The sequence below is a fragment of the Phaseolus vulgaris genome, chromosome 5, assembly GCF_000499845.2.
Source record: "Phaseolus vulgaris cultivar G19833 chromosome 5, P. vulgaris v2.0, whole genome shotgun sequence".
Lineage (NCBI taxonomy): Eukaryota > Viridiplantae > Streptophyta > Magnoliopsida > Fabales > Fabaceae > Phaseolus > Phaseolus vulgaris.
In genome coordinates, this window is record NC_023755.2 from 4,418,854 (window position 1) to 4,433,668 (window position 14,815).

The following is a 14,815-nucleotide window of genomic DNA, read 5'->3' on the forward strand; positions in this document are numbered from 1 at the left end:
CTTATAAATTTTTCTAATCTTTTCTTATATTGTGTGAGAGTTTTTGTACTTTTCTATTAAGAAAAAATTTGAAAGATCAAGGAGAATTAAAAAAGGAAGAGTTGGGAACCAAGACCATCCTCATTCCCTCTTTTTTCGTCTAACTCATTACTATTAAGAATATTGGGTTTTAAAGAATGAGTCATTCTCTATATCTCATTCTTTTTCTCCAATGCATAAAAAATACGTGGGAACTCAAATCTATACGTCGAATTGTAAAGTGAATAATTTAAATAATTGATATAGAAATATTATTTTGTAGATGATCTAGTATTTCTTGATAGTGAAACTTATATGTAGGTTTAAAATTGAGAAGAAGTAAATTTTGTAACTTGTTTTAATGATGTGCCTTGTTTTCTTTTACTAGGTATGAGTAGTACATGCTATACTTCCAATATGTTTAATAGGCTATATGTTTTTCTTTCCTAACTAAATATTTTATTTTATTTTTAACTGTTTTGTAATACTCGCTTTTATTTCTTGTATGGCAGACAACTTGGTACCATTTCTATGTCAAAACATAATCCACGTATACTGGAGATACACCACTCATGTCACCATCAATTCACACAACTATGAAGGAATATTTCACAACCATGACTTCCTAACTTTTTATATATTGGCTAAAATAAAATCTTAATAACCAGTTTTTTAATATTCATTGTCAAAACATATTCATAGGTCAAAGCTTTTAAAAGGTAAAATAAAAAGTTGGAAAAATATTTCTTCCATTGCTTGGGTTCGAGTTCTAGAATTTGATTTTTCCTATTTCAACATTATACACGAATAATATAGTAAACAATATTTTTAATGAATTTAAGATAAAATGTGATTATATGATAGATTATAAATTTAGTTATAATTTGCGGAATGAAAGTTGTCCTTCACTTTTTTTGGACTCTATATCTCTAATAAAGTTAGACTTGGATATTTTCTGCTAATACACTTTGATCAATTGGTTATTTAATTTGGAGTAGGTTTCTTCACCAAAAAAGTCAAGGAATGCAGATAAGCAAAAACTCTAAACTTAATTATCAAGTAATTTCTACCATTTACGTGATCAAGTTTGCATAAGCATTTTCATCTTTCTCACTCAAATTCTATTTGAATTTTAATTGGAAGAACCTTTCACTATGATCGAACAGAGACAAGTTTCATTTTCAATGTATTCTAGATGAAGAAAAGCAAATTGGAAAGAGAGCATGGAAAAGATTATGAAATATCTCAGGAGGGTGTGAAAGAAACGAGTACCTTCTTTTTGCATAATGGAGGAACAAACTCTATCAGAAAGTGATGAACTACTACATATATATTATACTGCAAAAACCAAAAAAATAAAAACTGAGAAAACAAACAGCATTCAGCATTTAAAGTGCAATATCATCTCTAGAAAAAAGAAGGCAGAATGATATGAAAGTGAGTGTACTTGTCTATTGTGCGAAGAAGTTGAGCTCTTATTTGATGTTCTTCCACCAACTTAGGAAGCAGAAAAGGGAATGAGGAAAACAGCAGCAGAGTGTACAAATAACCCAAAAGTGGAGCTTTGTAAGGTCTACTTGTCTACCATGGTCAAAAATAATGAATTCACAACAATGCCCTTAATTTCAGAAGAATAAAGAAAAAAAAAAACTTTAGTTAATGTTTTGTTTGTACGACTGAGGCAGTAGTAAAATGTATAAGTTAGATCGTTTAGATTAAGTTAAATAGAGTAAAAATGAAAAAAAAAATTATAAAAAATTTGTGAATAATGTGTTTGGTGTAATTAAAATTTTAATTTTTTTCAATTAGTAAAATATTTAATGTAAAAAATAATTTTTAAAAATGTAAACAAAATTAAAAAAAAATTATTATAAATTTTATATATAAAAAGTTATGTTTTAAAGTAATAATAAATTAATTTAAATTTTAATATCAAATAAAATAATTGATTTCAATATATTATTAAAATAATATAATAATATATGAATATTTATTTATTATTTTAATATTTGTTTTAATTATTTATTTTTAAAGATAATTTTTTCTTCATAAACTAAAATATCTGCCTATATAAGAGATCTCCTATTTGTAAATTCTTTTTGAAGATTGAATAAAATTATCTTTTGGGAGTCCAACCTTAAGAGATTTAAGAGTTCTCTACATTTATATTATATTGATTCTTGTTTTGAGAAACTTTTACAACACTTATTGTTTAAGATTCACCACCAAAGTGATATGTTCTTCTTCATTTCTAAATCACAACCCCTTTTTCATTTTATTTTACAACTTATTCTTATTTTTTTTCTTTGTATGAAACATGCCGCAAGTTTTCATATAATAATATCATGTTTGCCCTATTTGTTGTTTCCTTTTCCATGAGTTTTTTAGTTTTCTACACCTTTCTTAATATCCTATTAACATTCTAAGGTTTACATCATAACTTGGTATCGTTCCTTAATTAGATGAAGAGTTTTGCTCGCTGGAATTGTTTTTGCTTTCTTTTTTCTATGTAAATGAGGATGTAGCTCAAAAGTGAGTATAAACCCCCTAAGTATAAGATCACATAGCAAATTAAGTGCATGAAAATTCAAAATTAAGAAATTGAGAGGAAGGTCACATGGCAAAAGAGAGTGAGAAAGGGTCCCACGGTTTTTTTAATCTTAAATGGGTACATGCATGTGTGGGACTCTTTCTTCCTACACCTCCATACCTTATTGCGTTACTCTCATACTAAATGTGAAAAATACTGTTTTATCATTTTTTGTGCCACCCTCATACATAATTCGAAAGATATTTTTGGATCTGGAAGTGTTCTTTAGATTTATAAACTTAGGAACTCTTTTTTGGATTTGAAATAAGCCTATAAATTATGTAATCCGAATATATTCCGGATTACATAATCTAAAAGTCAATTTCATATTTAGAAAAGACTTACAAATTATGTAATCCGAAAGCTAATCACCCATATGAAAAAAAAAGGCTTACGGATTACATAATTCGGAAGCTAATCTTATGTATAGAAAAAACTTCTGGATTATGTAATCCGGAAGCTAATCACAAAAGGCTTTCGGATTACTTGATCCGAAAGCTAATTCTGGATCTAGAAAAAGACTTCGAGATTATGTAATCTAGAATATTAAAAAGGGTATTTTTGAAATACAAAAAACTTATGAGGGTGGCACAAGAAGGTGTGGAAGTGCAGGAAGAAGGAGCCATGTGTGGGGCATCTTGGTTTGCATTTGTTTTTTTTACATCATTTGTATTTTGTTCCTACTAGGGAGATGTGACCTAGAGAACTATTGAAGTCTTCTTCTCCTTCCTTCGGTCGGTCAGGTTGATGGGTGATGAACTGAGGTTCTCCTTGTCCTCCTACTTCTCCTTCGACACTCGGTCTTAGGTGAACACCGCATGGGGGTACCTGCAAAGGCACTCCGATGCTCAAGTCAGTAAAGCGGGTGATCAGTGCTCTGGTAGGTGAACAGGAATAAATGACGTACCTTTCTCCTTGGGATGTGTGTTATTTATATTATTCTAATGGGCTTACCTTGTTGGACCTGATTAGCGGAGTGGGTCTTGCTTAGGGTTGTATTACCTAATTCTTAATAACGGATTAGCTTCACTGACATTGGTTTGAGCGTTAACGGTAGTATGGGTCGATCAGTCGGCCGTGGTGATTCTACTCGTCTCGACCAAGCTTGCCTAGCTTCGACCAAGTCTCTTAGGTCTCAGTCGCCTCGGCCAAGACTCTCAGGACACGGCCAAAAATCTCAGGACTCGACCAGAGTCCCCTGGTCTTGGTCAGGTAGATCAGGTCTCGGGCAGCCAAGTGGATCTCGGTCCAGGAGTTCACGTGTCGGCCTCGTCCATACCGGTACATATTTCAAGTATTGGACCTTGATATTTAGGCCCAATTTGTTTTATTTTTGTTATTTCCACTACCATGCTAATCATTTTATTAAAAATAAATACATTTAATTTCATTTCGTTTACATTGATTTATATAATGTAATCGTGTAATTTACATTACCTTTTTATACTAAAAGTCGTTTAGGTATCCGTATGACTGCACTCATCATCTTATACCTATTGCTTATTATTTAAAATATGTCGTTTGATAAATAAATAATTTTGTTCCACGAATTTTAGATATTCGTACGACCGCACGCATCAACTGTAATTTAATAAAAATAATTCATTTTTTAAAATAAAAATTTAAAAATATATTTTTTGGAAGAAAATTTACTCGAAAGTATGATTCTGTAAAGCGTCTTGAGCATGCCCGCTCGTCCTATCTCATATGTTAAACAACGTAAATCATAAAAAAAAATTACAAAAATACAAAAAAGTATAATTTTTTTTAAAAAAATATTAACACAAACAGGAAAAATCTTTAACTGAAAATTACGTGATTCTTGTTTTTTCGTTGTTAACGAAAATACGTAGGAGCAAACTTAATATTTTTGGACTCACTTTTTCAAGAAGCCTAGCTCATACAGCTTCAATCCTTTTAAAAAAACATCTTTAATCTTCACAATGTAATTTCTGATTTTTTTTTTAAATGGAAATACATTGTAGATCAAGTTTAATCCTTGTCGCACCTAAATAAAAAATTCAAAATATATTTTATTTATGTTTTTCGTTTCTATTTTTTGGAAAAATTAAACATTTTGAAACATTCATTTCACGTATTTAGTTAAGACTCTTTGGATGAGAGTTGTAAGGTGCTAATATATTTTCTATGTGTAACCGATTTCCAGAACCTTAATACGGTTTCACATACCATCTTTTTTTTTAGTTTTTTCGTAGTTTTCTATAATAAAGTAAGATGGTGAATCATTCTTTTTGTTTTTCAATTTTTTTTTGTCGTTTTGCTATCATGATCTCGGTTGCGACATTCTTTGCACAATTTCTTTGATAGTTGACAGTACTTATCTCTCCTGGTATGCATGATTTACTGTTATTCAGACTTGGTACTATGAGAGATATGACTACGAGTCTCTCTATAAGGAGTTCATTCTCCCATTATTTTATGTTTTCAAGGGTCATTGAGCTACCTACATGTGGTTGGTTTAGCACAAGTTGAGCTTTGAACTTTTTAGAGAAGGTTAGAAATGAATCAATTAAATTAGGTGGTAATTGTAATGCCACAATGTTATCCCTTTAAGTATTATTTGAAAAATCTTGCAAAAAACAACACAATCGCTACGAATATGTTCAAATAATCATGTAAGACCTGAAGTTCAACCTAACGTTACCTAATCTTGACCTAATGTTGTTGTCGAACAAGCTCCTAATCTTTGACATATTTAGTTTGAATGTTATTCTCATTTTTCTAGTAAACTATATTTGAGTACCGAATGGATTCCAGAATAATTTTTAGAAGAAAAAGAAATCTTGAAGATATTACATTGTGTTCAATTTTGTATCTTATTTTAGACATAATTGAACAATTGTTATTCTTTGTTATCAACTTTGATTGTGAACCTATAAGATAATTATATATTAATTATTGTTCTAATTTTTTAGGAATAAGTTTTTACATAAAAAAATTAGAAATAAAAGACAATCAATACTTATATTTCATTAGAAAAAAAATCGGACTATATAAGTAAATTTGGATGTTATCAAAATAGAATTTGATGCAAATATAACAAGTGAATGTAAAATGTGACTTTCATTATATAACATATTATTGGTATATTATGAAATTTTTTAGTTGTTAGCTTACCCTTTGTGGTTTGTGTTGTATAGGACTATGTTCCTATGTATAGCACGTGAAAAAGTTTTGCTTAAATTTTTTAAATATTTTTTTTTTGTGATGTTTTTATTTAGTTATTAAATTAAATATAAGTTTGTTAATCTAATCGAACTAATATTTTATGATCCTCATTAGTTTTTGTTTTTGCTAAAACATTTACATTTTCTTTTAAAAAGTTTAAATATTTTACAGTAAATATTATTAAATAAAATAACATGTTATAAATTGTTCTATTAATTATTGTTATAAAACAATATTTACAAAATAATATTTAGGTTTATTGGTTGTAAAATAACTCTACAATACATATATTATATTTAAATATAATAAGTGATTCTAGTTTTTATTTTTGATCTAAAATCCTAACTAAGTGGATGAAGAAAAAAAAATAGATAAAAAAAAGAAAGAGAAGTTTCATTTGGATAGATTTTGATTTTGATAAATTTCTTTTATTGTGTTTTTGGAATAATTGGGTAACAATATTCACCTTTCATCTCCTTTCCAGCTATCCTTCTGCTTTGGACCCTTTGGTCCATTCTTTGGACCCCAATTCATCCAATAATTTAACCATGGTGGCTCCCTAATTTCTGACCCCAAATATTCAGCTCCAACTATTTCAAACCCATTTGCCATATCCATCACTGCATCACTTTTAGCAGCATCATTCCTTACACCAAACCTTCTCATCCCCTGCATCACAACCCCAGGTTTTGGGAACAAAGCATGCCCATGCAAGGAAGAATAAGCCACAACCCTATTGCCATTTTGGAACTCCAACTCACTTGCATCCACCCATTTACCCCTACTGTGCTGTGAAAAATAAACCTTCCATAGTTCTCCATTCAAGTTGCTTACCCTTAATGTCACATGCTCCCAATCCCCAACATGTTCCCCCTTTGTCCTTAGTGGAATGTTGGTGCATGCCACTTTTGCCTTTGCTCCCCCATTGAATGGGTAGAAGACCCACATGGCAATGTCTGTGAAAGTCCCACCCATCATTGGTTTAACATGAACATAAGCTTGTGAACTTGCCAAATCTCCTTGCTTTACTTTAACTCTCTTGGTTTCATCCAAAGGAAGGTCCAACCAATAGGTAACTTCCTCATCATTGGAACCACCTTGGGGAAGGTTTGACCCATTTGGTTCTATTGCACTCTCCCTTATGACACCCTTTCTTTTCTCAATTAGCACTGCCCCATTGGTGAAAAACCAATCCACAGAAGAAGGGAGGTACTCTTCCATAGGATGCAAGTACATGTATGGAGAATAGGCCTTGATCATTGCCTCAACTTGGGAGAAATTGGGCATGTAGGAAAATTTAGCCTTTGTGTTTTTCAAACAAACTATAGGTAAAGGTTTGGAGTTTGCCCCTCCTCCACTTTGAGCTAGGAAGGTTCCTACACTTACACCTTGAGCTTCAATGCTTCTCTTCATTGGTCTAACATCAAACACATTAAACCTCTTGTTTTGTGTTCTCCAAAGCTTCTTTGAATGGTATGTTGTGCATTCATCAGTGAGGTCTGATCTAACACACCTGATTTTGTCAAGAGAAGGCTTCTCTTGTGAGGTGGTGACAACATATCCCACAGGTTTGTACTCATCAGGGGCTATTGGTAACCAGATATAACCTTCTCCATCTTGCTTTATTTTCAAGGAGCTTGTGGTCCAAACCAGTTTGTAATCAACTGGTTTGGCTAAAGCTCCATTAGAGATTGAAGAGTTATCTTTCCCCACAAGAACCCAACCATGAAGAGGCATGTTGTTCGGTTGGCAGTAACATCCTAGCATAAAGAACCCTTGAGATAAACCTGTTGGTTCAAAAAAAGTGGCCCCAAGATTATTTGGTCCACCTTCAAAGGTAGTCCAAACTTTGTTGAATGTTGTGATTTGTGACACTAGCAACCCACCACCAAGGTCAATGATGCCACTTGCAAATCCACCACCTACGAAATCCATGACAAGCCAAACCCATCACAAAAAATTACCATAACCAAATGAATCAGAAATATTAGCCATCTTTCTGATCTTATTACAGAGTACATAGAAAAGAAATGAAGATATGCATTATTGAATAATGCTACCTGGTGGCCAAACTGGTATATCAGTAGGAAGGTTAAATGTGGTTTCAATAGGCAAACTTTTCTTTTTCTTGAATTGACCATGAGAACCCACCATTGCTGTGTTTTTAGAAGGTTGAATGTTCTGATATGTCACTTATGTCATCCAATGTGGCTATTCATTCGACATTAACAAAAGCTCTGCAGTTTGCAGCAAGAAAAACATATTCTTTTCGTGAAACTTAGCTACAAAAATATAGTTGTAAAATGGGCTTTAGTAGCAATGTAATGAAAAAAATTCTTCTAATATTACTCTTGGCGTGAAGAAACTAGCCAAGATATTGTGATCCATGCAAGATAGAAGTTATACTTTTGTGTATAGGTGCTAGCACCTTCTTTGCTTTTTCTTGGAGAGATACTTTATTTTCATGAAGAATGAGAGAATCTTCTTTTTCTTTGGAAAAAGTATTTCATCACCAATCAAGATTCTATAGATGCCATTTTTACGAGAAACAGCCAGAAAAATTAACTAAATAAAATGGTCAATGGATATTTATTAAAATAACAATAAATATAAACATGAGATGTAAATAGTCTCTTCATTTTTTTACTCAATTTTTAGAATGATAAAAATTTAATAAACATAAAAAATAATTTTAGATAAGTCGAAATTGAAAAGAAAAAAAGGAAGTGTAAAGAATAATTAAAAGTAAATATTATTTTATTTGATATGTGAGATTTTGTGTAAAAATGTGAAAATATAAAATCACGTAGTAATTCATTCTATTAATAAAATGAGATATATTAAATAAGAGTCAAATTGAAAAAAAAAATTATGTAAACCAAAAATTAAATGAGATATATTAAATAAGAGTCAAATTAAAAAAAAAAGAATTATGTAAACCAAAAATTATCGGTATAGATAAACAGGTTTGGTAGCGGTTCTCTATTTCAAATATTCATTGTCCTTTTGGAATGTTTTTGTTTTGTTATGCTAATAATAAGCATTATGTTATCTTTTTATTTTTTCTGTGATTAATATTTCTTGCTTCCTTATATATTATTCAATTAAAAAAATTATGTAATTTTTCCTTCTATGTTAGTTAGATTTTATTTTAGCTTTCTGTTTACTAGGATGTTACTTCTAATTTAAAAAAAAATGACAAATCTTCATTTAACTTGTTTCATAATTATATAAAACATTTAATCTTTATTTCGATGGATTCAGTTAGTTAAAATTCACAAAATTGAATGTGTAAATTTTGTAAACATATAAAAGTGTAGTTGTAAAATATTCAATTAAACCCTTTTATTATTAATCTAGTGGGGACATGTCTAACAAACTAAATAAATATTTTAAATTAAACTAATTAAATTAATTTTATGTGTATAATTCAATTACATAATATATTTATTATTTTATACATAAAAGGAATAACTGCATATGAGTAATATTGAATTTTTTAATTTATTTTTAATTATAATATATTATGAACAATTATTTTTTATTTCTTTTAATATTCACACATTCTACTTATTAATTTACTTCAACATTTTATTTTAAAAAAATTTATAATTTTCTTAAACACATATACTTAATAAAATATTATATTTTATTAGAATATTTATACTAAAATAAATTATTCTTTTATTTTGTTAGAGATGGTAATGAAATCTCTTGTTTAATTTTTGTTATACTACAAAGTTCTCCCATTGTATACCTTAACTTAAGGTCACATTTGTTCAAACTTCAAAAGTAAACTTCCATTTTGCACACAGTAATTACCATTCTTCTAACCAATTTGAAGTTTACAAGATTCAATGGTTCTAAAGTCTAGAATCTTCACCTTTCATCTCCATTCCAATTATCCTTCTCCTTTGGCCCTGTTGGTCCTTCCTCTCCCAGCACTTCACTAGGCAACTTCTTCACAATATTTTCTATGACAGATCTTAGCCTTCCAGGAAAAAGCTTCTCAAGCTTCTTCAACTCATCATCTATGTCATAATCAATTTTAGGACCCCATTCCCTGTAATAGTTCAGCCATGGAGGCTCTACAACTTGAGAACCCAAATACTCAGCAGCAACCAACTGATATGCTATCAAATCCAAGACATTACCTTTATCAGTATCATTCCTTATGCCAACAGCATTTTGCCCTACAAGGTGAAGACCAGCATGAGGGTATGATGCATGGCCATGCAGGGAAGAATAAAACAGTGGTGTGTTGCCAGTTTGGTACTCAATCTGGGAGGCATCAAGCCACATACCCTTACTGTGTTGTGAGAAATACATCTGCTTTAGTTCACCATCAAAGTTGCTTATCCTTAGGGTAACATGCTCCCAATCACCAACATGTTCACCTATCTTCCCCAGGTTAAGGGTAATGAACTCAACTTTGGCTCTTGCAGGTCCATTGAATGGATAGAATGTCCATAGTACAACATCAGTGAATGTTCCTCCTAACATTGGCTTCACATGCACATAACTTAGGGCACTTTTGGAATCTCCTTTCTTGACAATCTCTTGTACTGCTGGATCAAGGGGCAGGTCTATCCAATAGGCACCATCATTGTGAGGATCCTGAGGTAGGTTAGAGCCATTCAGTGTTATAATCTCAGGAATGCCTCCCCCTTTCCTATACAACAGTGCCTCATTGGCGAAAAACCATTCCACAGAAGATGGAAAGTATTCTTCATCAGGATGCAAGAACATGACTGGAGAGTAAACTTCGAGTATTGCCTTGATTTGTTTCAAGTTAGGCATGTGATTTGGAATGGGATTGTTGTTTTTCAAACAAGAAATAGGTGGAGGGTTAGGATTTCCAGCTACAAATGTGCCTACTCTAACACCAGGAGCTTGAATTCCCCTATTGCTTGGTCTAACATCATAAACATTGGCTGTGTCCAAACCCCAAATTGATCCGTTTGTCTCACACTCATCAGTGAAGTCTGACCTCACACACATGACTTTGTCAAGGGAAGGCATACCTGAGGTGTTGGTGGCAACATTGCCTACAGCTTTATACCCATCAGGTGCAATTGGAAGCCAAATATAGATGGGACCATCTTGGTCAATTTTTGTATTTTCACTGCTCCATATGAGTGTGTAGTTAACTGGTTTCTTTAAAATGGGGTTGCTGGTGTTTGCAGACACATCTTTTGCCACAAGATTCCATCCAAAGAGAGGCTTGTTGTTGGGTTGGCAGTAGCTACCCAACATGAAGAAACCTTCAGGTATTCCTGTTGGTTCATACACGGAAAACCCATGATCATCAGCTCCACCCTGATAGCCACCCCAAACTTTGGTTAATGTTGATCTTGATGTTGATGCTTCATACACTTGCAACCCACCCAGATCAATTATTCCACTTGAAAAATTACCTGAATGTAGCAATTCACCACCACAAATAATCAGCATGCATTGAACTAGATTAATCTGTTTGATTAACTTAAAATAAGTATTTCTGGCATAAACAATTCTTAAAATAATCACTTGTTTAAGATGTAGATAGTTTTCTTTAAAGAAAGATAGAAAACTGTTGATTTAAAAAATAAGCAAATCGAACAAACACATAAGAAAAGTTGAAAGAATTTGACCATTCTCATTATGTTTACCTGGACCCCAAGAATTAGAAACATCTACAGGAATTCGGAATACGGTATCAATGGGAAGAGCTTGCCTTTTGCTGACGAATTTCTCTGCAGAGCAACATGAAGTAAGACAATATATGCAAAACATGATTACTATACAATAATAGAGGTTTTTTCAAGAGGTATAGTATATTCCTTAGGGGATAATTTTTGAAATTTTGAAGGTAGAAGGGTCTTCATATGAACATAAAATGCAAGGGTAGCTCCAAGAATGTGTCCAACTTTGCTAAATGGAGAAGATTCTAAACATTGTTCAACTTCACTTATACACCATCAAGATGTTCCTTGTACTAGAATTATCATTATTATTGTATCAGCTTCACTTTTTATAGACAGAGGGAGGAACTAATCAAAAACAGAGTACTCTGTTATGGATTTTTTACTGCATAGTTGTGTTCATTATATTCCGAACTATAATAATAATAATAATAATAATAAATAAAATCTCATATTTTAATCACGTCTTTAATTATTTTTAATCCCATCCTTAAATAATTATTTTTTATCACTATTCTCTCTTGTTCATTAGTTATTTAAGGTTGAATTTAAAATATATATTACAGTTATAAATAAAGTTAATACTATTACTACCTAAATTAATCAACTTTTGTAATCAGTGCAACAGTCATAAGTGACTTAAATTTATGGACAAAAATAGTAAAACACGTGCCTTTAAAATGATTTTCGATTAAATTTCCTACTAATTAATAATTTTTATGTCTCTAAATATAAGACATTGATAGTTAACTTACTCTTAATAAGAAAAGTTGGCTAATTTAGCTAGTAAAATTAAATTTGTCTATAATTGTAATTTTTTTTTTAAATTACTCTTAAATAATTAGCGCGTGAAGAAAGAATAAAAGTTATAAAATTAAATTAAATTCTTCAGTTACCAAATACAGAAAAGATACTTCATAGCATTTATTAAAAATGAAATAAAATAATTAAAGATATTTTGATCAAACAATAACTAAAGCAAATGGGAATTTGAAAATTGTCAGACCAAACTTTCAAAGCAATATCCTATAATTGAGAATAGAAGAAGTATGATTTATTATATAAATAAATAAAAATAAATCATACCTCTATTTCAGCCACACACAACAAGTGTACCAAAACTTTTTTATCTTATAATTTACTCTTTTATTTTTAAATAACATTTTGCTGTTTTGTATTAAAAGAAAATTTGTTAAAAAATAAAAATATCATTGCATTACAAATTAATATTGTTTGCTATAATTAAAATATTATTTATATATTTTCCTAATTTATTGTTTTAGAAGAGCAACTAAAATACTATTTTTTTGGTTGATTATACCATAATATTTGTAGTCTCAATATTCTACAACAAGGTTCTGCTAGATTGAAGAGAAAATACAGTGAAAAGAAATTGATGTAAAAAAAATTATTTTTTCTCAAATAAAAAAATATATTTACCATAAAAAACAAAATAGTATTTTTTATAAAGATTAAACAAGTGTAAAAGTGCATATAAAATATGTTATAGATGACACAATGATAAAAAAGTTAGCAGAGACTATATTTATGTATGGCTTCCTCGTGCCCACAGTCCCCAATTTATTCTCTTGGATGAATTTTTTATAAACTAAAAAGAATTTTAATAGAAACATATCATGAAAGAACAAAGAAAGGCTTTAAAAAAAAGTTTGGCCATCTATACCCAACTAACACCAACTGTGGCTAATTAATACCATTTATCTATACATTTGAAAAAACTTTGCCATTAATAATAATTTGTCTCTAATTAAACTCCATCAAATAAAAAAAAAGTACTTATTAAAAATATATTATTTTAGTAAATTGACATATTTATTTTAAATTGTAAAAAAATAAACTGTAATATTTTAAAGTGGATAAAGTACTAAATTATACATGCATTAATACATATATTTGATTGTTTAAACCATGTATTACAAAGTGAACTTTAAACCTAAATTCAATCCAATAAAATTGGTTCGTATGATTGAGATTTGCACCCACTTAAATACAATTAAATATTTTTATCTCTAATCGATGTGAGATCTCTAATCGATGGATTTGAACCGTCACTTAAATACAATTAAATATTCTCATATCTAATCGATGTGAGATCTCTAATCGATGTGAGATTTGAACCGTGAGTGTGAATTAGAAGCAGACCAAAGACATTATGGTTATATTATAAGCAATTTTGTTAAAATTAAAATTAAAATGTAATGTTTACTCAGATACATTAATTTCAAAACATGTTTTCCGTGCACATAGTGTTGATTTGTGAGAGCTATGTACTATGTTTTCTCCTATGCTCTTTCTTATGCAGAGAAATATCTGAACTAAAGAACAGAAAGAAGAAGAAAAGCAAATCCAAATAAGCAAGTAAAACAAGAAAAGAAGATAAGGCAGCAATGGCAGAGAAGAGAAGAGAAGAAAGTACCTTTAGAATGATGCTTCTTCCATGGCACATGCAGCTTCTTCCATGGTGCAACTGCAGGCACCCCCATTGCCTGTGTTAGCAGCAGAAAGACAGCACAGAAAATCCCCACATTGGCACCCATTTGTCACACTTTTCAACTGTTAGTCTCAGATCTCTGAGACTCTTTAGCAGAAGAAGCAAATAGTCAAAACTCACCCCAACTGCAGCAAAAAGAAATGTTTGGTTGTGGTTGGTTGCTACTTCACAATAATCAAATTAATATATGATCTAAAGATATATATATAATGGAGGTTTTGTTGGGTATGGGTTGGATTCACAAAAGTTCTTGCCTTTTGGTTGATTGAAACTCTTGTGGCTATGTCTCTTCCTCTTAAAAAAAATTATTTCCAAAAAGTTTAGCATTAATTTTTTCCCTTTTCCCACTTTTGGTTCTGATGATTTCTACTGTTTTTTAAAATCAAAACTTTTTGGTTTTTCTCCACTAGTGTTGTCCCTTCATCAAAGGGGCACTCACGGATAAAGGAAAGAGGCTAATCAATAAAGGATAGTGATAAATGAATTAATAAGTATTAATGTATTCAAATGTTTAAGATAAACCATGTAGTGTTTTTTATTTCACACTTTCATGGAAAATATTAAAAAGGGGATTTATCATAATAGAAATGAATGGATGGATATTTTACATAAGATGAATGAACATAATAGAGGTTGAACAAATTTAATTTTCTTACATAATACTTTCACCAAATCTCTTTTATTAAATAAAATATATTGTGTGCTTTTCAAATTTGTAAGAAATTAAATATATTTACTTTTTATTTAAAATTCTAAAAAAATATTAAAAGTCCATGTAAAGGATAAAAAAAGTCCACGAGTGGATATATACCAGGAAAAATA

General features: G+C 30.5%; 2 protein-coding genes across 2 annotated transcripts; both read right to left on the minus strand.

Annotated features, from left to right (window-relative positions):
- Positions 1–6,172: 6,172 nt before the first annotated feature.
- On the minus strand, positions 6,173–8,159 carry LOC137834931 (hypothetical protein At1g04090-like). The gene is made up of 2 exons (XM_068643179.1): positions 7,858–8,159; positions 6,173–7,719 (listed from the first exon to the last, which is right to left on the minus strand). Exons 1-2 carry the CDS (start codon positions 7,949–7,951, stop codon positions 6,260–6,262), a joined length of 1,554 nt encoding a protein of 517 aa, XP_068499280.1. The 5' UTR covers positions 7,952–8,159; the 3' UTR covers positions 6,173–6,259.
- A 1,298-nt stretch (positions 8,160–9,457) lies between these two features.
- Positions 9,458–14,430, minus strand: LOC137834932 (hypothetical protein At1g04090-like). Its single transcript, XM_068643180.1, has 3 exons — positions 13,919–14,430; positions 11,449–11,532; positions 9,458–11,214 (listed from the first exon to the last, which is right to left on the minus strand). The coding sequence occupies exons 1-3, from the start codon at positions 14,037–14,039 to the stop codon at positions 9,677–9,679; spliced, it is 1,743 nt and encodes a 580-aa protein (XP_068499281.1). The 5' UTR covers positions 14,040–14,430; the 3' UTR covers positions 9,458–9,676.
- Positions 14,431–14,815: the final 385 nt, after the last annotated feature.